The sequence below is a fragment of the Catharus ustulatus genome, chromosome 8 (assembly GCF_009819885.2).
Source record: "Catharus ustulatus isolate bCatUst1 chromosome 8, bCatUst1.pri.v2, whole genome shotgun sequence".
NCBI classification, from domain to species: domain Eukaryota; kingdom Metazoa; phylum Chordata; class Aves; order Passeriformes; family Turdidae; genus Catharus; species Catharus ustulatus.
In genome coordinates, this window is record NC_046228.1 from 3,372,810 (window position 1) to 3,400,571 (window position 27,762).

At 43.5% G+C, this 27,762-nt stretch overlaps 2 protein-coding genes across 2 annotated transcripts; one reads left to right on the forward strand and one right to left on the reverse strand.

Annotated features, from left to right (window-relative positions):
• Positions 1-1,668: 1,668 nt before the first annotated feature.
• On the reverse strand, positions 1,669-16,905 carry ABRAXAS2 (abraxas 2, BRISC complex subunit). The gene is made up of 9 exons (XM_033066692.1): positions 16,799-16,905; positions 15,465-15,555; positions 12,580-12,616; positions 10,659-10,725; positions 10,054-10,244; positions 9,475-9,594; positions 8,726-8,810; positions 7,122-7,236; positions 1,669-3,915 (listed from the first exon to the last, which is right to left on the reverse strand). Exons 1-9 carry the CDS (start codon positions 16,868-16,870, stop codon positions 3,446-3,448), a joined length of 1,248 nt encoding a protein of 415 aa, XP_032922583.1. The 5' UTR covers positions 16,871-16,905; the 3' UTR covers positions 1,669-3,445.
• A 1,552-nt stretch (positions 16,906-18,457) lies between these two features.
• On the forward strand, positions 18,458-27,511 carry EEF1AKMT2 (EEF1A lysine methyltransferase 2). The gene is made up of 6 exons (XM_033066599.1): positions 18,458-18,536; positions 19,311-19,376; positions 19,899-20,013; positions 23,097-23,204; positions 24,037-24,253; positions 25,014-27,511. Exons 1-6 carry the CDS (start codon positions 18,481-18,483, stop codon positions 25,139-25,141), a joined length of 690 nt encoding a protein of 229 aa, XP_032922490.1. The 5' UTR covers positions 18,458-18,480; the 3' UTR covers positions 25,142-27,511.
• The last annotated feature ends 251 nt before the right edge of the window (positions 27,512-27,762 follow it).

Below are 27,762 nucleotides of genomic sequence, written 5' to 3' on the forward strand. Positions count from 1 at the left end.
CATAGAATCCCAGAATAGTTTGGGTTGGAAGGAACCTTAAAGCTCACTCAGTGCCACCCCTGCCATGGCAGGGACACCTCCCACTGTCCCAGTGTCCAACCCCAATGTCCAACCAGGGAATGCCAGGGGATCCAGGGCCTCACACCCTCCCAGGGAACAATTTCATCCCAATATCCCATCTGAATCTCCCCTCCTTCAGCTTAAATCCATTCCCTGTGTCCTGTCCCTCCAGACCCCTCTCCAGCTCTCTTGGAGCTCCTTCAGGCACTGGAAGGTGTCCCAGGACTTACCAGTTTATTAATGAAACTCCAATGAAATTCTGATTTCTTCCCACATCCGTAAGCTGCAGAAGAGAGCACTATAAAGACACATGGAAATACTGCCACAAATCTAAAGTGACAGAGAAATGAGTGTGTGAAACCATAGATATTAAAGACAAAGACAGAGGAAGATTCACCTCAAAGGAAGCCAGAAACCACCGCATTTTTAGCTGATCTACAGACTGCTCAGAGGCAGAACCATGGAAGGACCGAGCAAAGCAAGTTTGTTATTAAAAAACTAACAAATCCTTAAAATAAACCTTGCAGCACCAAAAAAAGCAAAGTTTCAGGCTGATTCTAGTTACACTCAGTGCACTCAGAGGCATCTTCCCACTTAGCAGGAGTTTTATCAGTTTGCTTATCTTATCTTGATGCTACACCAAGAGTAACAGCTTCTCTTTACATTTTAACTCAGGACATGTCAGAGCAGTGAAACGTCCCCAGAGATGAGACGTGAACTCCAAACCTGCACAGTCATGAAAATGCCAAAATTAACAATGCTCACAAGTCTTTCTGCCAACATGTTCCATCCCATAAGCAAAGACAGGACTTGGAGACTCCCAGAGTGTCAATCCAAGCTAATTTCAGAAATATTTGATGATGCTTCCTTTTGTAAGCATATGTGATAGTTCTAATCCATTGAGGCTTCCCATATGGTGCATCCCTGTTCTTCTTACTATCAACAGCCAGAGGAGGAATAACAGTAAATTTGGAAATAAAGGAAGCAGCAGTTCCAAATTTCTCACAATAACCAGAAAATATTTTGTTGTACCAGGCGAACTCCAGGATTTGGAACAGGACACACCTGTTAGAGAGGACACAGCTCCTGGGAATCACCAAGGAGTCAGACTGGAAACCTGGTGTTTCTCAGGTGTGAAATTCCTCAATTTAGGATTAAAGCTGCTCCCTGTGGATCACAACCCACCACTGTTGTTTCTAACAGGACTGTCATGAAAACTGCAAAGTTTAAGCAGGTGTATTTTTGCCAGAATATTATCAACATTAAAAAAAATAAATTAATGAAGCCACACCCTCTGTTCTTATGAGTCAGTAGTTACAACAATGAAAATACCTGCAGGCAGGCACTGGCTGGAGGAACAATAACACACCTGTCCCACCTACACGGTGCATGCAAAACCAAGCAGAACTTTTAACATTTTTTGTTAAATAAGCCCAGAATTCAAGGATCTTTTATAAACACAAGCACCTGTGTCAGGCATGGAATCCCTCTGCCACATCCCCTCGGTCTCCCAAGCAGAGCAGCCTGAACAAATCATTCTGAGCTGCACTCCTGCTTCCCAGCCAGCTCCTCCACCAACCTGGAACCTGACAAGCATTAAAATCTATGTGAGGATTAAATAAGATTTTATTGTCACATTGAACTGCTTTGTCAGAGATGTACATTTTGCAGGTTTCTGTGCAGAATAAAAATGAAGACGGTGGCTGCACCTGTCAATTCTGATTCCAGCATCGACATCCCCACCTGAGCCACAGGTGCTCACAGGTGGTGACTCCACAGCAAGGTCTCTGTTCCAGGGATTGCAACACTCCAAAATAAAAAAATCCATCCAGTTAAGGCTAATGAGAACAATGTAAAATAGTTAAAACCAGAGCACTAGATGTTTAAAGGTGGAAACACTCGGTAGAAGAGTGGCAATTTTAACATCTCACTTTTTTCCCAAAGTTATTTTGATTAATTTAGTACAGGTAAGGAGAGGGTAATGAACAGACTTTTGCCTATGGATATGATCCATAAATTTCAGTGTGTAAATTTGAGATATTTAAAATTTTTATGTAATTGCTTTGCTGTTCTGGGTGTAAACAGAAGAAGTGGCTATTGATACCTCAGAGTGATAAATGCTGCAGATAACCTCATCTTAAAATGTGTATTTTCTCATTTACACATCAGGGATAAAGTCCAATAATACAAACTTCTTAGTGGCACAATTTCACATATTTTGGGCAACGTTAGCATACAAGCAGTATTTAAATAAAAGTAAGTGCATCCAAACATGAAATTCTCTAAATATACCACACTTCATTTATCCCAAACGGCAGTTTTCTGACAAGAGCTGTAATTCAAATTAAAATAATCATTTACATGGTTCACCCAGAGGAAAAGAGGTAATAAACCCAGGGGATTCTCCAAACAATCTTCTCCTACCCCATCCCCTACTTATCACATAAAATAACTCATCTAGAAGCGTAAATCCAATACTCAGATGCAAATAAAATGCAAGTAGCAGTCTCTGATGTTTGTAATTTGCAGACTCCAAAGTCCAATCATGATGGAATTTACTACTTCTGTCGGTCATTTACTCCTGTATGTGCACTTCATATTGATGCTAAAAGAACACATGAGACAATAAATGAGGCTAGTGTGGCATAAAGTCATTGTAAACCCAGTGAAACCAGAATAATTCTATTTATGACATTCATCTGGATGATTTACCAGGCATCCCACCCCCACCCCCAACACCCTTTACAGAGAAAAAGGCAACCATCAGTTGAAGTGAGACACATTCTGTTTGTAAAAAAAGGTCAGAGTAAACCCCTCCTCTGATGAGGGCATGCCCACAGAGGGAGGTTGACCACATCTTTTCCAATCAGGCTTCTCAGAATTATCAAGATTTCTTTGCTTGCAAAGGCCAATTTGGCTTATCATAGAAAGCTATTCTGAAGGCGGCTGATATATTTATTATTCCCTTTCAAAAATTAAAATTCAAGGCATGATAGTGCAAGAGGTAAGTTTTGATTTGAGAACATTATCTGTAGACTAACTGTGCTTAGTTACTACATCCCAATTTATTGTCTTAAAGAAAATATGGCAACAAAAGCTACAAGATCTCTATAAATTTCATTTTGCCTAAATTTACCAGTACATCCATGAACCTCATCTGTATTAGTACAACTTGATTATCCTAATGATTCCATTATAAAACTTGCAAAATGTATCACAAGGTGAATAAACCATCTAGTGCAAGTCTTCTACATTTTGTGTGCACAGTAATCCTGTGTAGTTCATTTCCTCCGGGTTAAATCCCCAAAATCTCTCGGTATATAATTCATAACAATTATGAAAAAACAGTGTCATGTGGATTTTTTTCGTTTGTTTTTCCCCCCTATCAAATCTGAGAAGTTTGAGTGTTCCTGGAATCACCATCAGGATGTGCTGAAGGTCGTGACTCCCTTGTCTGTGAGTATTCACTGTCAGAGGACTCTGTGGGTTCAAGCAAATTCTCATAATCACTGTCTTCTGATTCGTCAACATTGTCAGCGAGCGCTCTTTGGGAAGATGGCATGGATGCTCCATTGCCAGAATATTTCAATCCTGCAGTTGTGGAAACATAACTGGAAGAACCCACTGCCTGAGGCCGAGGCATGAAGATGCAGGTGCTGTCCAGGAGCCCGGGGCTGCCAGAATTGTCTTGAGTGCTTGTGTTGAAATCCGAGTACGGCGGGGGAGGATCCGACACGTCCGAGTCTTCAAGTGTGCAGCCTTCCACAGCAAAGCCAGTGTAGGACATTCGGGGGACAAACATGGGCTCCACGTTATCTGTTGGCATTTGCCTGCTTAGAATTGCCTGCTGCATTCCTACAAAGCAAACAACAGGGGGGGCTTAATGCTTTCATGGCAACGTGCTCCACATACCTGAGCTGTGACCACCTCCCTGTCCTCTCTTCTTGCTTTCTGTTTGTTATCTCATCCCTGGCACTCCAGCACTGGATCCTGTCCCCTCAGTCTGCTCTACTCACCTGTCACACTTCTGATTTTAGGCTTACAGAGTCATCAATACACTAGCCCTGACCATCACACCAAATCTTGCTTAATGCTGCATCCTACTCTTTGAGCGTGGCAAACTTCCCTAAATTTGATCAGCACAGCTCAGTTATCCCAGTGATCCCATTTCAAACCCAAAATGAGTCAGAAAGCAAATAAACTATGCAAGTGCAAACATGCTACACTTTCTTTCATGTGCACAGTCATCCTGTACAGATCATTTCCTCCAGATTAAGCTCCCAAAAAACACAGCTACAGGATGTTTCCACAGCCTGTTGCTGTTTCCACCTCGTCTTTTCTCTGTATTTTTCAGCTCCTTCTCACATCAAAAACCAACTGTGTTAGGGCTCAACCTGCCTGTTTCTCTCCACCTGTGTCTTATTCAGTAAAACTCAAGTCACTTTTCCTCCATGATAATTGATATTTGATATTGTATCTTAAAAATACCACTTTGTGCTTTCCCTGTCAATGCCCCTTGTGCTAGGGACAATCTCATAACATCTGCAAAGAAATCACCATGTCTTCTTCCCTCAAATTATTATTTTTAAAACTGCACCCACATCAAAAATCTAAATGATGGGATTATAGCTGGGAGTGTAGCAGGGTATCAGAACAGGAATGTGAAAGTCATCTTAAATGAGCTGATTTGGAAAATAATTTGAGGAAGATGTGCACAGGAATAATAAACTGCAAAAGTGCAAAATGAGGAACACTTGTATCCTTCTGCAGAGAAGTAACTTGATTTATGTAAACTGTAAATATCAATATGCATGAGGTGTGCTCAGCTGTGGAGATACAGGTATGTATCTTTTCATTGTAGTTATTAAAAATACCAGAATATATGTAACTATGAATACTACAGTTTAAAAAATAGGGAAAACTGGAGAAATACTACAAAACACAAGGACTTGTCAGAGATCTAATAATCATGGAATAACTGGGATTAGTAGGGAAGACTGAAGAAACCATTTTATTTTTAAATGTGCCTTAGAGGCTGGGCAGAAAGATAAATTTGAGTACTGTACACCCTACACAAGGAAAGACTTCCTGGCAGGAATTTTTGTTAAGCACTGGGAGAGACTGAAGGTTTTGACTGGTTCCTAAAGGGTATTAACCAACAAACCTGCCAGAAGTGACACTGGAATGTGTAAGGTGATGGGCACAATGGGCTCAGCTCTCTTTACTCTAACACCATATTTCTGGAGAAACCCCAAATGGAGGGTGAGAGCTCCTTTAACCAGGTCACTGAGATGTCTCTTGGGAATAAAAAGAGAATATTCCCTCAAGTGGCTACATAACAGCACTCCATTTCTGGGCCACGACAGGAGAACTGCAGTGGGAGATTTCCTGGCATCTGGGAAGTGCACAGCACTCAGCAAAGCCTGGAACATCCTGCTATCACAGAACTATTTCAGTGATCTGGCAACTGAAGTCCCAACTGCCTTTGATAATGGAGTGTTTCAGCCATAACCTGTTAACCCAAAGTTTGTAAGAACACTGAGCTCTCACACAACACTCCCTCAGGAACTGGAACCAAACTCTCTCCCTTTTCCTCACTAAAACCAAGGAAATTCTCCCAGCATTGAGCAAGTGAAGGAACAGAAGGCCAGATTCAGTAATTAACTACTCACATCTAAAAATACTGCAGAGCTCCAAGCTGCATGTTTTCCTCTTTCAGCCCTCTCACATGATTCTCTGCTCTGGCATGAATTCTCAGTCCAGCATTTGCAACTCTCTGGTAGTACCAGAGTTGAGCACTGACTGCTCTTCCTCCTCCACCCCCAGTTTTTCCCATCTGTGCTGGGATCAGCTCCAGTCACACTAAATACCCACCTCTGCTTCCCCATAGTAGCAGTTCCCTGCCCACTTCATCTCCAGCCAAGCAGGAAACAGCAGTGACTCATTTACTTCCACCTTTTAAATGGTCCTGGGCTAATCCTGGCTCTGTTACCTTATCTTTGAGTTTCAGAGAAAGAAGAACTTGGGCTGACAGATCTAACTGTGCACTAAAATGCTCATGTGATAACAGTGCCTTGCTGCCTGGAGAAAATTAAAATACCTGTCACAGCATTGCAGAGTTTAGGGTGTTCACCCACCTAGATCATCTTTTTGTCACACACTGCTTTAGGTCACAGGATACAGAAATAATAAAAACCACCTCACAGCTAAAATGACAAAATTTCATTATTTGCTTATCATTTCAAATAAAAAGAGGCAGTATTTGCTGAAATGTGTAATTTGCTCATGAATTATTTAGGTTTTTATCTTACTTCCCATTTGCCTGTTCTCTGTCCCTACCCTTTACCTTCAGTCTTCCCCTGCACTCACAAACTCAATTAGATCAGCAGTGCCTTTGCAAAGAGCCAAGTGCTTCACAAAACCTATCTACTGCCTACCAAAATCTCCTGAGGCCACACTCAGTTTTTAGGAAGGAGGGACAGCGTGGCCATCAGCCAAATCTGCTCACACAGCAAGGCTCACTGACTCAGGAGATTATGGAGCAGCAAAATAAGATGAAAAACACCTACAAAGATTTAGTTCAACACTGAAAAGTGTTATTTCAGTGCTGAACATCTTCACCACTAAGTCAGCAAATGGGAGTGAGAATAAAGACTTTATAAAAGCATGGATAGCTCCTGGCCTGTGAGCACAGTACCCTGTTTCTTTCCTTCAAAAACAATCTCTCCAGTTTTCAGCTTTTTTCCCCCCCACTTTTCTTTTCCTACAATTGATCTCCTCCTGTGTTATTTCCAGAACTGAATTGCTCATTCTTTCTTTACAGTGTTGTCCTCCTATATTTTAAGCTTGCTAACACTGGATGAGTCCAGCAGAAATACCTGGAACACACATTTTCACAGCTCAGGTGTCATCCAACATAAATCCATCATATTGCCCTTCCCAATGGAATGTTTTTTCCCATGAGTTATCAGCAATACAACAATTATTTTAACTCCACAAAACCTTTTTTCCTCACAGCATCTGCTTCTGAAAAAAAAAAGGGTAATTAAAAGGCAACTTACTTATTTCTTCTTCTTTTTCATTCTTCTTTTGTGCGATTTGCCTTTTTAACTTGTTTACATCAGCTTGAAAAGATTCAACAACACGTTCACTCTTTTCTACATCTATACAAACTGCCTGGGAGAAAAATGTAAGATATGCTAAGATTGGGCAAAAATACAGGAAATTGTTTCAGGACAACATTAACAGCTACCAGACAAGAAGCCATTGAAGCACAAAACGAAAAGCAGGATTGAACTGTAGCAGAAATACTCAACCTCAAGATTGATTTCTTTAGTGGCTGTTGCTGCATTATAGGAAAAGCATTTCCAAATAATTTATCAAGACAGAAGATTTGTAATAAGATCCAAAGTTGGTTAGTGCTCAGGTTGGATGGGGCTGGGAGCAGCCTGGGATAGTGGAAGGTTTCCTTGCCATGGTAGGGGTGGAATGAGATGAGTTTTAAGGTCCCTTCCCACCCAAAGCATCCTGTGAAATTAAGAGTTGGTGATGATCATTTCCAGGGATGGTGATTCCACCACTGTCCTGATACAATGCCTGACAGCTCTAGGGAAAAAATTGTTCCTCATCTCCAATCTAAACCTTTCCTGGTGTAACTTGAGGTGGTTTCCTCTCCTCCTGTGGCTTGTTACCTGGGAGAAGAGAGAACGATGTCTCCCCTCAGCCTCCTTTTCTCCAGGCTAGAGAAGCCCATTTCCATTTTTCAGACAGTAATTGAAACAACAGCAGGAGCACAGAGGATGCTCCTGGCAAGAACAGCAGCTCAGAACAATGCCATTAGCTAATGGATGCATCTCTGAAGAGAGATTGTGCTATTCCCTGAAGCTGCAGTGCAAGAGTGTGCCTTACCCACCTTCCAAAGGAGGTTGGGAGTGAGGAAGAGCAGCTCCCCCTGTGCAGGCAGGTGCAGGGGGTGGTTGGAGGGATGATCCCTTGTTCTCTGCTCCAGGAGCCAGCCAGCAGAGCTGAGCTGGAGCAGAGACACAAATCCCCCCGGGCAGATGTAAAGGGAAAGCCTGGGAACAAGCTGTGACTCCAGCACAATTAGCAGATGTGTGAGCTCCCGGGGCAGCACAGCTCCACTGCTCTTCACACAGGACAAGCTGTGAACTGACAAGCTCACAATGAGCAGAGCTGACACTCGAGGCATTTTCAGATGCTTTGGCACATTTGGAGTGGGATTCACTCATGCTCCACACAAAATGTTCACAAGTTTTAACTAACAGATGGTGCTCTGCTCATGCTCCATACCCAGAGCCAGGAGTCATTTTTAAACCTCTGCAAATCCCTACAGCCTTCAGCAGGGCTTCTCTTCACTGCTAACCCTTAAAAATGACTAACACCTCCCATAAATCACTAAGTATTAAATCATTTACTTGCAAAAGAGAAAAAATCAGTGCTGTTTGTACCACTTTCACAGAAGCCACTGCAAATGCTCACATGAAGTAGAAACTGAAACATTTAATTTTAAAGTCAGTCTTATTTTCCTACAGTTCATGATGATTATCAGCTCTAAAAATCTCCATCTCTTCCACTCCTGCTTTAACCAAAGGATGAATGAAAGATGCCACATATATACAGATCAACATGGAGTAAAGAATGTTACCTGTACTTTTTCCTGAAGTGCATTATAAACCTGATAGATAGCCCTGATGTCCTTCATCACTCCATCTTTGTCAAAAAAATCAGTACTAAAAACGAAAACAAAGCAGAAATCATTAATGAGAAAAGACAATATAGGTTTCTAGCTCATGCTGTCTTTGAATTCCTATTCAGCAGTCTATCACTGTATTTTTAAAATGTATTTTATTGCTAAATATGCTATTTTAGCAATAGTATATTGCTAAAAATGTACCATACTGTCATAAACAAAAATCTGGACAGCAGCATATTCAATACCAAAATTCCTTCTGGAACAATAAAGCCCCATTTGAATGAGGTAAAACTTGTGCCAAAATCTTTAAGTTTGTATAATTTCATTGTTAACAGTCAGAAAAGCTACTTTGAATTCATGGCATTTAATTGAAAATACTTAAGAAAAACATCAAGGATTCAATGCTTCTGAGGCAGAGTTCAAGTGCACACAGAATTCCTTGGGGGAGGTGGGGTGGAAATCAAGTCAAAGCTTCCAGCATGGGACTGGCCACAGCAACTCTGCTTTTCTGAAGAGTGCATCAAGTTCCCTTGGTTCTTCTAAAAGATGCAACTCTAACCAGGAAAAAAGCACACTGAGAACTGCCCACTCTCCTCCAGAACTGGTTCTTTGCTGCTCAACATGCACATGTGTACTGCTGTCTGTGAGGTACAGAGTGTAGAGCTGGATGACTGCTTTATTCTAAAAGGGAAAGTCCTTACCCGTGTTCCTTAATAACTTTGGCATAATTCTGAGAAGTATTTGGCACTGAAGAAACTTTGTATTCCTGTTGACTAGTGTTGCCTAGGTTAGGAATAGTAAGTGACACCCTTTGATTATACCTGCAGAGAAAATTTAGAAAGATTTTTTAATCCATTTGAAAAAGATTCTTTACAAAAACCTTAATATTATCCCATAGGTTTGTTATAAAATAGCTGAATATTACAAGTTGTGTTCAAAATAAATGAAGGATCCAAACCCTTTAATACAGAGCTACCACTGCACCTACAAGAACCTTTATAATGTGCAAACTACCAGAGATATATTCAGATCCACCAGAAGAAACATGGCAGTGACATCTGATGTCTCTTAAAATAGATTTTTGTCTGATGATTTAGAGATTGGAAAGAACTTTTGCTCCCCCTAATTTTAATTTATAGATCATTAACAAGTACCCCAAGGCATCATTAGACAAACACAAAGCTTTAAGTGCAATTGTAGAAACTCCTAAATAGTTTGGAGAACAGCAGTAAAAAGCAGAACAAAGAATGAGGAGTGGTTCACTGGCAGGGTTTGCTTACCTTCTGTTTGGTCTAAAAAGCACATATTCTAAAGCATGTGTTGAGTTATTTGCAGTGGAAATGAAGCTGAAGAGAAGGAAGACGAGATCAGGCACTCCAAGGATGTGTGTCAGCTGTTTATGAATGATGTGCTCTCTGTATGACATCTGCTGCTGAGTGTTCCTCCTAAATCTGTACCATCCAATAACGTTCTGTAATCAAACACATCAGGAAAAACCCACAGTGTTACCTGGCAGACACAGATCTACCTTCTGAGAATAAAGGGGATGAAAATGTGGTATCACTATTACCCCAAAGCTTTAGGACAACAAAACAAACTGAATTCCTCAAGATTTAAGTTTGAGATGGTCAATACAGCCCCACACTTCTGGAGACCTACACTAAAATCCTCTGCATTTCTTCAGGGAAAGCAGACATTGCCCCCAGTTTAATCTAAGCACCACAAATCCAACAACCTCTGTACAGGATAAGCCCTGGATCAAAACAAACCATCAGATTTGTGAAGGAAAGTATTTACTTCAGTTAACTACCTTTTTTTTTATTTTTAATTTGCTTTCCAAACTCTTTCTAATGCCCACAACAGGAGGAAAAGATAGAAAACTTACTTTTCTTCGGTCTTTGAGAATCCTGTCCAAACTCTCCTCATTAACTTTGCCTGCATAGTCATAAAAGCTTCAACAAAAAGGAAGAGAGAAAAGTAGGTACACAGTTTATACACACATATTATACATAAATAATTTATTCTTTGAATGTTCTACAAGTAGATGGCATTCTAGACAATACAAAGCAACTTCCAGAGCCTTACTTCTACCAACAGAAATGCACTGTGCAATTTTATTTTGACCTGCATTCTGTAAAACCCTGCTTTGATAATCAGAAGCCTACCAGCCCAGAAGAAATGAAAGCAGAACCATTTTAGATGCAGCTCCAAATCAATCTCTTGAGCTCCAATCCTGCCACTGCACTCACATGGCTGGATCCTTGCAGCCAAAAGAGCCAGCAATAATTCAAAGTATCACAGTGTTTCCATATGGTTCTGCTTCCACAGTTGAACCCAAACCCTGACAGGTTGTTATTCTGTGGGCACAACAGATTTAGGAATTTATAAATATACCTATGTAGACAGGTTTAGAAATTCAGGTAGATCAGAGTGTATGATACAAGGAAAAACATTTGAAAATAGATTCCTCCTTGGTCTCTTTCAGGAGCTGGCACTAACACCTAAAGCAGTGCAGGAAAACACTCTGGTTTAGGGGTCTATGACTTCAGCTTTGGGGAGCTGGGGTAAAAAACCACCAATTCCTGAGCTCAGTGCTTAGCTGGTAAATAAGGGTGGAAATACCACTTGCTTCAAGGTGTAAGCTGTTGGGAAAACTCAGACTACAACTAAAGACAAATTTGAGACACTATGTTATATCTGCACAACTTTTTCTAGTCATGTTTGCAATATTTATTTATAATCCTGGTAAGCAGTGGCTATTGAACTCTGTGGTTTTTCAGCACACTCTGGCTCTGAAAAGAAGTGTAAGAGCTGTGAGAGTTTCTGGTGCTGGGCAGTAATGAATTCATCAGCTTTCCTGAGCAGTGAGATCCTGCCTGCTCCCCTTCCTCCATCAGCTCTGGCACTAACGAGCAATTCCTTGCCTGGAGGAAGCAGGGAACGTGATCAGGGTGGCTATGTGCCACACAAAGCATCCCTGGGATCCAGGAGGAGCTGACCAGACACTGGATATTATCTCCAGCATTTACATCACTGGGTTAAGAGCAGCCTCTCTGTAATTATCAGCCAGCAAGTGACTGACTGCAGCTTTTCTCTTTAATGCAACCAGTGTCAATCATAATGTCTAAGCTACTGTGTCTTCTTAATTGGCTGGAAATCTCTCAAGACAAGAGGAAATTAATTGGGAATTCCTTCTCAAAAGGAATTCTAGACAGCACTTTAGAAGCCATCAGTGTGTAACAAGTGAGACTGTAGAGAAAATCTACATGTAAATAGATGGAAGCTGTTAAATAGAATATATTAGCCCCATATTTAATTTAAATTCTGGAGTTCAGGAGATCAGAAGGCAAAAATAACCAGAAAACAGAAAATTTTACAATAATTAGTTGGTGCAGGTTGGTAGCACCAAGCACAAAGCTTCTTAACCCAGCAAGTTACTTGGGTTAGGGCACACAGGGGATGCTGTGAGCCACAGGCCCAGGCAGAGCCAGCCTAAGACCACAATAATTTAAATTGATTTTGACATTCATCCTCATCATCAGAGTGATATGAGCTGACCTGACTGCTGCCCTACCTCCACCAACCATACAAGATGGAAATCCATAGAGAGAGAGAGAAATAAATCCCTTCCAAGCTACACTAAAACTGTAAATTCCTACTTTGATTGTCATGGTTGGTGCCATGGTTTCTGTAAAACCATCAGATGAGCAAACACTGGTAGGGACATTTGAAATGCTAATATATTGCAGGGAACTCCCTATTTTTATATTCTGCAGCCACCACACAAGACAACAAAAGAAGCTTACCTAAAGAGTTTTGAACAGGGCTCATGGTTATGGATTTCTGCAACAACAAACAAACAAAACAAAATGACATATGTCCAACTGCTCCAGGCAAAGAGAAATTACAGTGCATATCTTGCATGAACTTTCCACATCAGAGCTACTGAGCAAGAAACATTTGTCAGACCACACACTGCCCTTAATGTCCCAACACCTGATGACACAGCACCATACCCACAAAACTGCCTTCACTTTATAATTTGCCCTTTTACATAGAAAAATATTTTAATAAGAAAAGCATATACTTGCTCAGATATACAGAGATTTATCTGAGCCTCAAATACACACTTCTGATATTATTTGATAGTTAGAAACTCCCTCATTTCTGATTTTTGTTTTCTTTTTTCTACACCTTTCCCCTACAGCTTACTTGCATCCTGTACACTGTTTATTACAGCAGCAAGGAATAAAAAGGGGATGGGGAAGGGAACCACTGAAATATTATACATTGTAGTGTTTAAAGAGGCAAGGCAAACATAATCTCTAATGAGAAAAGGGGTTAAAAGCAATTTCAAAACATTTAGCTGCAGTTTATAATTCTGCTATATGAAATACTAAAAAGGGCAGTGTTTTTTCATTGAAAAGGTTGTGATAAATGCTAAGATGCTTATTTAATCAGCAAAGGTTGCAACATGTCAGCAATCTCAGAGGAGAGTGAGAAAAGAGTAAAAATCCCATCTTTCATTGTCTTTCCAACACCAAGCATGACTTATTTTTTCAGAGGCTTGGAGCAACCTGGTCTAGTGGAAGGGTCCCCTGCCCATGGCAGGAGGTGGAACAAGATGGGGTTTAAGGTCCCTTCCAACCCAAACCATCCTGGGATTCTGTGATGACACAGCACAAATATTTCCAGCTCCTTCAGCAGAATCTCACTGGAATTCAGCAGTAACTTTGTTCAGGCTCTGCCTCCCTGCAGTGATTCACCACCTGCTGCTCAGGGCTGCCATCCCAGCAGAGGCACCAGAGGAAGGATCACACTTCCACATCTCAGCCTGTTTGGTGTCTAGCAAAACAAGGCCCTGAGCATCCACTCCAGGCACACTGCCTGGGAAACTGCACATTCTCACTGGCAACAACTCCTCAGGATGCTGTTAGAGTTACTGACTCCCTTTATTTGATATAAAATTGTATCAACACTAATATTTTCCTACCATCATGCAGGCATCTGTGGAAACAATCTGCTAACAAAGCCTGTAAGTACAATTATTCCAGCTTGGAACAATTCCTTCCATCAAATACACTGACTGCAACAACATCCTTGATTTTTGGGTTGTGGACATTGCTTGATGATGTTGCTACACAAACCTTGTGTTTTGAGAAACAGGAAGCAAGAAGCCTCCTGCCCAGACCCCATGAAGCAACCAACATTTTCAATTTAGGGTTTACACACTGCCTTATTTATACATATATATGTACCCAGTACTCATACTATGTACACACACTTACATATTTAAACATTACCACTAAGGAAACACCAAAGAAAGATAAAAAATCATTTGTGACAACAGTGCCACAAAACTGTTGATCTCATGAGCTGAACTGGGAGTACAAGAGTTAATTCTGATGAATAAATAATGAAGTAAAAATGGCAAATTAAAAAACAATCCATAAGACCTTCAGGAGTGGGTGATTTCCATTTCCATAAAGTCATTGTAACCAATAATGTGACAAAGAAGTGATTTTAAAAGGGAGCAATTTTTAACACCACAAACATTTGGTTTAGGAAACCAGGCTGCAGGTGGTGATATCACTGCCAATAACCAAGATGAGTGACCACTGAAGAGCAAGGTCTAATTTAAAAACCTAAAAATGACTGGCTCTGTCAGTTTTGCCTCAGCAACACTCTGATAGTGATTATTGCAAACACAAAAAATGCTATGCCCTTATCTCCTGTAATTTAGCTCATATCTGACACTTCACAGTCAATTTACCACCCGTGTTCTCTTAGGAATAACCAGAACAGAAACTACTCAACCTTCTGGAGTCCAGAGCACAAAACCATCACCACTGCAAGGTGGGAAATCTCTTGGGATGTAACGTGGTACCACTGCACATGTTCATAGATCACCTGTTTTGTGTCAGAATAACATCTGAGAGTCAATCCAGAGCTCTTTGTGTTTTCACTGAGCTTTATGCACACCCTGCTTTGATCTGGGAATCACATTAACAAAGCCAGGTATTTAAGAGGGTTTAAATACATTTTAACAGCTGGTAATATATCCAGAAACAAAAAGACAGTTTCTTTCAGGCCTTCCTACTTTCTATAAACCAAACATGCAACAGCTTCTCACTCATGTCTAAAAATATCCTCTTCAGCCAACACTTAACAGTAAGATCTTGATCTTTGTTCAGTTTTCACAACATATCAGCTATACAGAACTCAAGTTTATCAACAAATTGAAAAATATTCCTTGTCCAGTCCTGCTGTGACAGGTTCTGATGTCACCAACTCCCAGCCATCCACCCAAACCTGCTACTGAAAATCTGCCCCTTTCAGAATCAGTAAATCAAGCAATGAATTAATTTTATTTTGAGCACATGCTGCATTTAGGCAACTGTATCAAGAAGGAAATTCCCCACAGTCGTTTCTCCATCATGGAATGTAGACAAATACATTCAATAAATAATCTTTTCTCCATAAAAGGAGGCACATAAAACCTCTGTAACCTGCAAAGATTTGTTTCCTTTCCTCATATCTCAACCACAAACACACAGACACTGTGTCAAACGTGATCCTGAAAGTCTGACACTCCCTGTGATGGCCTCACTTGAGAAGTAACTCTTAATGAAACCTCCAGAAAATGTGAGCAGTGCCTATTTCAGAATGACTCAAAAGTTAAATCACTTACCTATCACTTGTAAAAATTCAGTGTTGCTGATCTGTGAATCACTAATGCTGAAAGTCTCTTCTTGTCTCACCTCTCCCAGCAGAAATCCTTCCTGCAATTTTAAAAGATTAAAAATAGAAATAAATAATCCATTATACACAGTCATTTACTGTAACTTCCTTCTTCAAACTCAAGCAAAGATCAAGTTTGAAAGACATATCTAAGCTGCAGTGGGCATACACCACCCTGAGGTTTTACCAAGCTGATTTTCTGCTTTGCCAGCATCCTTTTACAACACTACAGGGATGGGCTGTCCAAAAGGAGCATTCTACACACAACTCACTCAAGGCAAACACATCACAAAAGGGAGGGCTCTGCCCCAGCCCCAGGGGAAAAAGAAGGAGGTTTGAGCATGATGCTGCACTGCTCCAGTACAGCCAAGGGAAGAGGAGTTTAAACCTGCAGGGACTTACACAAATTTTAGCGTGGAGACTGGGCTGGACCCTGAACAACACCGGGGATTGCAAAACCCAGAAGGCAATTTAAAAGCAAGGCAATTTTAAGGTTAATTAATTTATTCCAGCCCTACCCAAAATGAAGAAGGAGACTGAGCTGGAATCAGGAGGTTTTGGCACAAGGTACAGAGGAAAAGAGCAAGCTCAGGCTAAAAACGTGCCAACAAAACCGAGGGATTCGGGAACACTCGGCTCTGCACTGCGCCCGTGGTCAGTCGCAGCTGCTGGAAAGCCGCTCGTGGAGCTTTTACAGGAACATTTTCCTCCCACAGTGAGTGTCCTGCGGAAGCCCTACCCCGCGGGGAGCACCCCGGGCACCCCACATCCCGCCCGGGCACCCCACATCCCGGGGAACAGCCCGGACATGCCACATCCCACAGGGAGCGCTCCTGGTACCCCACATCCCAGGGCAGCATCCCGCGGAGCCCACATCCCGCCCCGACACCCCACATCCCGGGGGAAGCATCCTGGAGATCTCGCATTCCGGGAGAAGCACCCCGGACACCCCACATCCCAGAGAGCAGCCGGGACACCCCACATCCTACCCCGGGAAAGAACAAACCGGGCACCCCATATCCCGGAGACCCTAGGGAGCATCCGGGGCACGCCACATGCCGGACACCCCACATCCCGCGGAGAGCCACCAGGACTCCCCACATCCCGCCCGCACTCCCCACACCCCGCCCCGCTGTGTCCGTCCGTGGCCGCCCCCGCCCGCTGTGACCCGCGGCCGGGCCCCACCGGCGGCGGCGCGACCTGGAAGCTCCGCAGCGCAGCCGCCGGCCGGAGCGCAGCGTGAGGGAACCCCGCGAGCCCGGGGCGGCGGTGGGGGGCACGTACGTGGTCGGCGCTGCTGTTGGCGCTGCAGTAGCACACGGAGCTGAAGGTGTAGCCGGAGATGGACGCCGCCATGACGGACACACCGCCGCCGCCGCCGCCACGGCGCAGGCGCGCCGGACGCACGCCCGCTTCCGGCGGCGCCGCGGGGCGTCATGGGAAGTGTAGTCCTGGGGGGCAGTGGGGTACCCGCGTGGGAAGGGTGACAAACTCTGGGAGGGAGACATTCAACCTGTGGCTGATCACCACCTTGTCACCCAGCCTAGAACACTGAGCGACACGTCCAGGGGTCCATTGGACACCTCCAGGGGTGGGGACTCCTCGTCCCTTCCAACCTTTAACAACCTGTTCTATTGAGAAATTCTTTCTCATAACCACCCTGCGCATCCCCTGGCCCAGCCTGAGGCCGTTCCCTCTGCTCCTGTCCCTGTTCCCTGGAGCACATCCCAAATCCCCCTCAGTGTCCCCTCCTGTCAAGGAGTTGTGCAGAGCCACAAGCCGCCCCCTGAGCCTCCTTTTCTCCAGGCTGAGCCCCTTCCCAGCTCCCTCAGCCCCTTCCCCAGCTCCAGCCCATTCCCCAGATCCGCTCCCTTCCCTGGGCACGCTCCAGCCCCTCAATGTCTGTCTCATCGTGAGGAACATTGATGTGCCGGAGCAGAGGGGGCCACAAAGGTGATGAGGGAGAAGGAGTCATCTGCTCTGAGACGGGCTGGGAGAGCTGGAGGTGCTCACCTGGACAGGAGAAACTCCAGGGAGAGCTCAGAGCCCTTCCAGGGCCTGAAGGGGCTCCAGGAGAGCTGGAGAGGGACTGGGGACAAGGCATGGAGGGAGAGCACACAGGGAATGGCTCCCACTGGGAAAAGGCTGGGTTGGATGGGATTTTGGGAAGAAAAGCCGTGGTTCACACACACAGAGCTGTACAGGAGGCAACTGCACAGCAGAGCTGTTTATCACTCTTACTATTAAAACACCATGCAATAAACCTTGTAACAGCAATAACATCTGCAACACTTGCAACGAATAAATATGGGGAAAAATAAATATTCTTTTAATATTGCAGTTCTTTTAAATATTGCACTGATTTTATCGAACCACGGAACGGTTTGAATTGGAAGGGACCTTAAGGACACCATTTACTTAAAATCCCTGCTCTGGACAGCGACACCTTGGGTCACTCCATGCCCCATTCAACCCTTGGACAATCACAGGACGGGATTTTAGGTGATCGCAGCGATCAGAACCGCAGGGATTTATAAAGATCACAAAACACGGCAGTGTCGGAGCGGGCTGTGCCCCCTTCATGGCGATCAGAACCGCAGGGATTTAAACACATCACAAAACACGGCAGTGTCGGAGCGGGCTGTGCCCCCTTCATGGCGATCAGAACCGCAGGGATTTAAACACATCACAAAACACGGCAGTTTAGGAGCGGGCCATGTCCTCCTCGCGGAGATCAGAACCGCTGGGATTTAAACAGATCACAAAACACGGCAGGTTTAGGAGCAGGCCATGTCCTCCTCATGGCGATCAGAACCGCAGGGATTTAAACACATCACAAAACACCGCAGGTTTAGGAGCAGGCCGCGCTCCCCTCACGGCCGCACCACCGAGCCCGGGTCCTCCCGCCCGGGAGCGGCCGCGGCCGCTCCGCCCGCAGCGCTCGCTGGTTCCGGGGCGTGCCGGGCATGGCGCTGGCCGGGGACGAGCCCTTCAGCCCCTCGGTGCTGGGCACCAGGGAGCAGTGAGTGCCGGGGCACGGGGCGGGCACCGGGTGTGCCCCGCCGGGGGCGGGCACGGGCGGGACGGGGCTCGGAGCCACCCGCGCTGTGGAAGGGGTGGAAATAAAAGGTGTTTAAGGTCCCCTCTCAACGCAAACGGGTCTCTCTGGTTTATGTGTTATTTATTTGTTTGGAGAAGCTGTGATTCTGTAAAGTGGCACTGCTACGCAGAGGATAGAGCCTTCTCACACTTTGATAGAATCGCGGAGTGGTTTGGGTTGGGAGGGACCTTAAATCCCATCCAGTGCCATTCCCTGCCATGGCAGGGACACTTCCCGCTGTCCCACGTTGCTCCAAATCCCATCCAGCCTGGCCTTGGGCACTGCCAGGGATGCAGGGGCAGCCACAGCAAATCTGGGCACCTGTGCCAGGGCCTGCCCACCCTCCCAGGGAACAATTCCTGCCCAATATCCCATTTAAATCTCCCCTCCTTCAGCTTAAAGCCATTCCCTGTGTCCTGTCCCTCCATCCCTTGTCCCAAGTCGCACTCCAGGTCTCTTGGAGCCCCTTTAAGCACTGGAAGGAACTCTGCAGCCTTTCTCCAGGTGAATCCCTGGACTCTGTCCCACATGTTCATGTTGTTCTTATGCTGAGGACCAGTGCATCACCACCCTCACAGTCAATTTCTTCCAAAGATCTAGCCTAAATCTTTCTATTTTTCTTCCCATCCCTCTTTAATCTAAATATTTCCCAGTATTAATTATGATATCCTCTCCTTTCTTCCCCCCCGACCCCAGCTGGGATGCTGCGTACGAAAGAGAACTACAAACTTTTCAAGACATTGGCGATACTGGGGAAATCTGGTAAACAAAATAACTTCTGCAGAGTGTTTCTGTTGTTTCTTTACCGTAAAAGACATTGCAAAACCACAGCCAGCAATTTGACAAGTTGCTGACAAAATGATGGGGAGTTTTACCATTGAAACCAGCACTTCCTCTCTTGCCCAATTTCCCAGTGAAAATTGCTCAGCTGCACTTGGACAAGTGTCATTACACAGAAATTGAGCTGGTAATTGAGGTGTATGTTACTGACAGATGTGCTTTTTATCCCTGAGCTCAGGTTGAACTACACAAGTTGCCCTTGCTGCTTCCTTTTTAAATATGTGGATGTTTTCACCTCCCAGAGTGTTCCAGTGAATTTTAAGACTGCGGGATTAATTTTCATCTGAACAAAGCAAACATGCAATATGAGCTATGGCAGCTTCTACTTTAGTAGCAGTAAAAAGGGCTTTGCAAAAGCTGCAGAGAGTGAGTGATGAAATAAACTTGCTGTACTTTTTGCATATTTTTTTCTGTTTGAATGACCCGAGCCCTTGTTTTTTCCAGGTTTGGAGAAGAAAGCATGGTGCGCATAATCAGGTGGCTGGAAAAGCACAAGGTCCCCCTTGACAGCTCTGTGCTTGACATTGGGACTGGGAACGGTGTTTTACTGGTTGAATTGGTTGGTATTTTGCAAAGTTTCTGCATTTTTTATACAGAATCAGAGCAGTTTAAATACAGTTCTCACAAGTGGCAGGGGAGCTGTTGCCTGTGCGAAACACAAAAAGTGTCAATACTTCAGGCTTCAAAATTCGAAGTATTTCTGTAAATCAATCAGCCTGAGCATCTCTTGTTTTAACTTTACCTTTCTGTTTCCCCGCATTTAAAACTGTATTTCTTCCCATTGTTGTGTGAACTCCCCCAGATTAGGAAATGAAGTTGATTAATTCACAAAGTACCCTCATGTACAAAACCAGACCCTTTCTCTGCACTCAGTTCTGATAATAACACTCATTATTGATATAAAGAAATAGGTAAACCCAAGGGCTTTTATGTAAATAACTTTAAAAGTTGTTAACATTTCTTTTAAACAAGTGTCCATTTCTGTCAGGGTGGGAAATCTGATGAAGTGTGTTCTGAAGTGTTATGATGCTTTTGTTGTGCACAAAATGCTCAGGAGTTCCAGTATTTTTTTCCTATTTTTGATTGATTTTTTTTTGGTATAATGCTGCAGGGGAGTTGGTAAAAAAAATGAGCTATCATATTGTCACAGTTTTTGTTGTTTTGCATTCCCCATTGGTTCCATTAGTTCCTGTAGGAATTGGAAAGCCCAAGTCAGGTTTGAAGTGGAATTTTTTTTTAACATGGACTTTGATATTAGAAGACTTTAAAGCCTTTATGGAGACTGGCTGTACACCACAGCACAGGAGAATTTATGTCAGCCAAAGCAGAAATTGCTCATCTCACTAAGAAAAATTAGCCTGATAATGGTGATTGTTGAGTGCAGTGATTGCTCTATCATGGTTGAAATACCCAACAGAAAAATCTTATTTGTAAGACTTCAATTTTATACTGACTCCACTTGCAAATGGGAAACTGATTTTTCATACTATAATGGGAAAATGACAGGCTGATAGCTTTTAAAAACTATTAACTCCTGTGAGAGCATCCTTCTTCCTTTACATTATGCACCTCACAGTACTGTGGTTTCTTTCATAGGAAATTTTCAGTCCAGTTCCCTCTTGAAAAGTGGCTTCAAAAATTACCTTGTTTGTTTTTGCTAAATAATTCAGGATCTCACTTGATTGATGTAAAAGAAATTTTTTTGCATGTTAGCTGCAGGGCTTGGAAATCAAGTTGGAATTCTTTTGGCAGCTACTGTAGGACTGTTCTGCCACTGGAGCTGGGCTCCATCATGAGATAGAAATGGCAATACTGAAAATACTCAGTCATGGAGGACATTGGTAGCAGCTCTTTGCAAGGGAAGTACCTCACGGTACAGAAGTGTCACATAAGTGGCAGCCCTTGCTGGTTTTATGTTTAGTAGGCTGTGATGAGCTTCAGGGATCTGGTAGCTTGGATTTGTGACAAAATTCTTTTGCCTTCCAAAAATTCCAGCTCTTCTGAACAAACCTTGCTGCCACAGAAAGCTCTGGCTTCCTTTTATTTTTATAAGTAATGTGGAACTTCTGTGGAGTGGAGAGTGTTCACCTGAGTGGAGGTGCCAGCCCTAAACACAGCACAGAGCTGATAATGTTCCAAGCTCCTTCTGCTCTTCAATCTGCTCCTTCAAGAAGCAGCAGCAGAGTGCTGTGAAATCCCCTCCAGGGCAGCAGGCCAGCTGCAGGGCGCAGCATGGTCACGTTTGGCACAAGTGGAGGATCCCTTCCTGTCGCAGTCAGGCCCTACAGGTTCTGCAGCATTTAATGTTGTTTATCTCTAAACCTTCCTTCTCTGCCCCCGAGACTAGAGGAGTGAATGGGAACTCCCTGAAGTGACTCAAGCCTTTCCTTTGCAAACAGAGGAGCTGTTGTGGGAACTACTCCTCCACCCCCAAACCTTCAGCACAGGCATCTGAGGAAGCCTGCTTTGCTCTGGGGAGGAACGTGGGCAGGAGCCTGAGCAATAAATGTTCTCCATCCCATGCAAACAACAGTGTCTTTGTGTTCAGCTGCAATTAGCCCTCAGTTCAGAGCAGCTGGTGAGCACCAAGCTCAGGCCTGGGGGGCTGCTGCAAGGAGGAAGGACAGTTGTGGAAACTCCTCATCGTTTTCCTGGCAGTTGAGGTGTCAGCCTCTGGAACAAGCAGACAGGCAGCTGGTTGCCTAACACCACTCCATGTGTTTTTCCAAACCCCAGCCTCCTCCCTGTGTCTGCTGTGACAGCCTGCAGCTGGCCAGAGGATCAGAGCTCTTCCATCAGCTTTGGATCTTGCCAGACCCACTGACACAGGGATACCCTGAGCTTACATCTTCTACCCTGAGCTGGTCCCTCCAGCTTCTCCCTCAGAGCAAGGATGTGTGTCCCTGCTCCCCTCCCACCTGCCCAGCTCCAGCTGATGCCAGGAGCCCACCTGCTTTACCAAAATGTTGCTGGGATCTCACTGAGTTCCCTAAACTGAGTTATCTTTATCTCCAACAAACTTAGATTAACAAAGTCTCTCTGATCTATTATATGTGGTGCATAACCTGCCTGAAAATTGCTGATACAGACACCTGGCAGCATGCAAATAGTTGTATTCAAATAGGCATTAGCATGAATAATTAGAAAAATGTATGATTTTGCAGTGGATTTCTGTCCTAGTGCAGTGTATTACAACTTTTGGCTCTTAAAATTTGGGTTATAAACGAAATAATTGCTCAGTCTCCAAAGTTACATGTCAGAGATGTCTTTTGCATATTTTGAAGCGTCTGTCACATGTCATCACTGAAAATTCCTGGTTTCTAAGTTACTTTTGGTGCAGTTAAGAGAGCCTGTTCCCCTCCAGGGTGTTACTTTTCACAGTTGTGCTCAGTTTTACCCTTTCCCAGTTTTCAGTCACCAGTTCTTTGGGTGAGGTTTTTGGGCAGAATAAAGTTATTTCAGCTCATTTCAGCTCATTGAGCTCTTGTAATGATAACAGGTATAAAAATGAGTAAAAGGTGAGTTGTGTTTTTTTCCTGCTATTAAGAGGAGGAAAGATGAGGTGGATTATAGGTAGGAAATGTACTGGCTGGATAAAAACAATTGCTAGCACACTGATTAAGATTCTCTGCTTCTGTCTAGGCAAAGTCTGGCTACATGAATCTCACAGGGATTGATTATTCACCTTCTGCAATACAGCTTTCAGAAAAAGTAACAGAGAAAGAAGGGATGTCTAACATTAAATTAAAGGTAAGTCTTGAGAGAAAGGTAATTGAGGAAATAGAAAGCAGTTGAGCCCTAGATTAAACAAGCTAATTGATATTCAGATGTACTCAATGTACTAAATGAATGATGTCTTTTGAGATTCATTTGTGAGAGAACTCTACCCGAATAAATCTATTTATGGGAAGATTTTTGTTCTTTATTTGTTGTTTGTAACAGTCATTAGGGCTTACAAGATTTCCCTGCTTGGAACAGGCAGCAGAGTAGTGGTTTACCAAGTGACAACTTGTGTATTTTAGCTGCTATTCTGAATTTCAGACTTGAGGTAGAGGAAGAAATCCTTAAGTGATAGAATCCCTACCAGTAGCTGAACAGCAGGAAGGTTGGGAGGCCTTGCTGGAGCAGGGCTAGGAGTAGATCACCTCCCAAGGCCCCTTCCATCCTCAGGCACGCTGGGATTCTGTGGCTGCTTGTCACTCTGAGCTCTCTGCTGTGCTGCTCTCCCCTCCTGTACCTGTGGGATGTCTCTGCTCCTGCGTGTCAGCTGTAAAATCTCTTTGTGGCAGCCTCTGTCTGTTCTTCTGCGTTTGTGCAGTGCCTGGCACATGGCAAGGATCAAAGTACAAATAATGATTTAAAGAATGAGCTTCAAGTGTGTTAGTTTGAGCTTTAGATTACAGCAAATAGATCATCACACAATGTGTAGAGAAGAAATAAGCTGCCATGGCACTGAGTTCCCTTCCCTGAGCACACCCACTGCCAGAACCGAAGCTTTGTACCCTAAAGTCTTGCTTTGCATTAAAGATTCAGGAGCTGCCGAGTAGAAGATTGTTATCACAGCTGCAGACTTCTGGTTTAGGTAGAAGATTTCCTGGCACCCTCAGCTGAGCTGTCAGGCTTTGACATTTGCATAGACAAGGGGACTTTTGATGCCATCAGCCTGGACCCCAGTGACGCGGTGGGGAAGCGGAAGCTGTACGTGGGATCTCTGGGCAGGGTGCTGAAACCAGAGGGCTTCTTCCTCATCACCTCTTGCAACTGGACCAAGGAGGAGCTGCTGAACGAGTTCAGAGAAGGTAAGCAGCTCGTCAGAGCCCTCTGCCAGCGTGGGGCTGTTGAAGGAAGGCATGAGGGAATTTTAATGTGTGTGTTAGCATATTGACTTTCCCAGATCAGGATTAGAGGAGGTGAAGCGATTAGTGAATGCCCCAGCCTGTCTGCCCTCTGTTTTCCTCGGGAATTACAACTCCTGTGTTTGCCAGTGCCAAGGGAGGACAGGTTTCCTGACACTTTGGAGGTTGGGAATTTCTGCCTAATTACCCTGGGAGAGTGGGTGTGGCCGGCCGATACTTTTTGGGTCCTTGATTACCAGACCCACTTCACCCTTTGATTGCCCGGAATTTGGGGTAACATTGTTACCCATTTTTAGGGGAACTGGCAAGACTGTGACTTTTCTATCATTTCCCCAGCTGCCCTTGTGATCCATTTAGGAGGGTTTTTTTACATGCCAGTCAGCTCCTCAATCTCATGCCTGAGGCTTGAAACTCGGTGTGGATCTGAAACAGCAATCCCTTCTGGGGAACTGAAATTACTGGCAAGTTCTCATCTTTTCTGCCATTAATTCGTGCAAGTCAGCCAGCTAGGATTTTTATTATCCATGGAAGAGTTTCAGCTGTATAAAGCAGTGGTGCAGTGTAACAATACAGTCCTATAAAGTCACAGATTAACTGACTTGCAGGTTTTCCAGACAAATAAAGAATGGTTTGCAAAGGGTTATCCAAGAGGCGAATAAAACGACTTCCTTCTAATAAAAGCATTTCAATTTCTGTCTGGCAGGATTTGAAATTCTGGAGGAGCTGCCAACACCCAAGTTTTGCTTTGGAGGAAGAATTGGAAACAGTGTAACAGCATTGGTTTTCCAAAGGAAAAAAGTGAGGCCATCCATCTTGGACAAATTAGATTAGATGAGAAAAGTCTGAACTTTAAACCTGACAGAAAACCTCAGACACGTGTGTAAATAAATGCTTTTCGAGTGCACAGTAAAATACTATGTATGGAGCTCTAAGGGACTATAAAACATTGCCCTAGAAACATTTCAGCTTTGCATAATTTGCCCATAAATTGTGTCCTTGCTACAACCTCACTTGTTTTCGGGAAGCTGCAGGTTTGTAAGAGAGAGGGAAATCAGATGTGCTAAGTACAGAGACCAGTATAACTGAATGATATTTGTGTTTGAAACATAAAGATTACCTGATCTTTAATTTCTGTGCTGGTAAACAGTGACCTGTAGAGGTAAAGGTATCCTACAAGGCAAAAATCTCATTTCTCTGTTTGTGCACTGGAATAGGGAACAAGCTTTTGCAATGTAAGTGCTGGATCTTTAATGAACATGAGGGTAGCTGTTAAGGAGGAAAATGAATACAAAATCCACAGCACTTTCAAAAAAGGACCAGTTGGTACTTTAAATTCAGATTTTCCAATGTTTTCAGTGTCTCCTCTGAAGTAGCTCAGCTCTTTTCCCACAGGAGGATTTTTAAGTCTCCTTTTCCTGAGTGTGTTCATGCCTGGTCAGTTCCTTTCCCTGATCTCATGAATACATAAAGGTGTGATGTTGCAGCCTCTGGTGTGTGACATATGCCTCCTCCATTATTAACCTCCTATACAGGATTGTCTTTAGACCCACAATAGCAAAAAGTTTCCCAGTGAATTTCTCAGGATGGATTTTAACTGCATAAATCCAAAAGAATTCATAGCATAACTGTGCATTCCTTTTTCCTTTTTTTCAATATGTATTTTTTAAACTTCAGTGTGTAACTCTTTTGCTCAATTTCATTGCCTTAATTTCTTCTGTTTTGTAATCTCAGAATATTGCTGTTGCTTGAAAGGCAGGAAAATGAGATTTCTTCATGCCTCAACAAACACATTTGCAGGTGACAATAAACTTGTTCTTTCAAACATCAAGGAGGCCCTCTTAGGCAATCAGGTTTTGTTTCACAGGCAAGGTCATGTTTGCTTATCAGGGAATTGCTTCTCCTCATTCCCAGGGCTCAGCAGATCTTTAAGGGTCAATAAATACTTCCAGTCCTTTTCCAGGATGGGAATCAAGGCATTATTTTGCACAGTGGTGAGTCCTCCTTCTGTGATCCATCTGTTGATGTCTTCAAGGTAGGAGTCCTCCTGCTACATGACTGTGCAAAATGAAATGTGTTCAACTGGGAGAATGGTTTATCGGCGGTGCTGAAAAAATTCAGTCCCAGAATAATTCTTTGCATATTTGGTCAGACTTGGGTTCTAACCTGAATGCCAAAACTAAGGGCTTGTTACCATTTGGGTAAGTATTATAGTCCTGTGTTCTGCCTCAGCCCAGCAGGCAGCTGGAATGCTAGGAAGTGTAACTGGGAATCCAAACAGAGGATTTTTTTAGCATAGTAATACAAAGAATTCAAAGTACACTACTGATAACAGCCTCAGTTAAAAGCCTGTGACATTTTTGGCATCAGGTAGAGTTAATACAAGGAAATTTTAATTTTCAAGGACTCTGGCAGGATGTATTTTGGGCATCTGTTTTATTCCCATCTGCAATTTTTGCTAATGAAGGCATGATGTGTATTTAATCATGGGATGAAAATAAAATCAGGACTGCCATGGATTTCCTTTTAATCAATTAGTTGGAATTTAACCATAGATTTACACTCCACAAGATATGTAAGGGTCAGGGCAAGATTTGTTTTCTCCTCTTCACAGAGTTGATTATTATTTTTATATAACTTGTAAAGCTAAAAAATAAGCTTCTTAAAATTGCCTGAAAATAAAGATTTATGCATCTGATCTGTAGTTTGCATATTCCTTCAGTTCCAAGCACTTCCAGGTGTCACTGGAGAGCAGAAAAATGCTTGTAAAACATGTTTTAGGAGTTTTATTTGAGGCAAAGTAACCAAAGGTTTACTATTTAAAATCTGCTCTGTTGGAAACCTGGCATTTTCTGGATGATGGAGTCTAGGTAGCTGTTCAAATGCTGACTTAGGCAGTGGGGTATTTTTGCCTACAAGGATTTGGAAATGATTTGTCCTTGATTTGGGGGCAGTTCATGTTGGCAAGAGGTTCTTGATGCTGTGATCTCTAAATGTTGATGCATTTCAGTGAAAAAACTTAGGAAAAGAGGCAGAGGAATAAGCAGTGATTTAAGAGGAGCAAGGCTTTGCTGGAAGCTGGGGGAGTGCTCCATGACAGCTCCTGAAGGCTGGAATCCTCACGGCTACACAGCTGTGTGACTCTTGGTTCCAGCTGCAGCACCAGGCTAAAGGCAGGAGAATAAATGCAGCATTTGAAACACATTCCACTCCTATTGTTTTGCTATCTGAAAACTGTCTGTGATTTCACTGTCAAATATGAGGTTTGTGGGCAGTAAAATCAGCATCTTGCATGGATCCCAGAGGTGGCTGAGCCCCAGAGGTGGCTGAGCCCACAGGCTGTTCCTGCAGGACAGAGTTTAGGCTGGATGATGCTGTGGAGCTGGCAAACCTCCCTGGGGTGGTTTTGCATAGAACGTGGGCAGAACAGAAAGGGTTTGTGTTCCCTGGTTCAT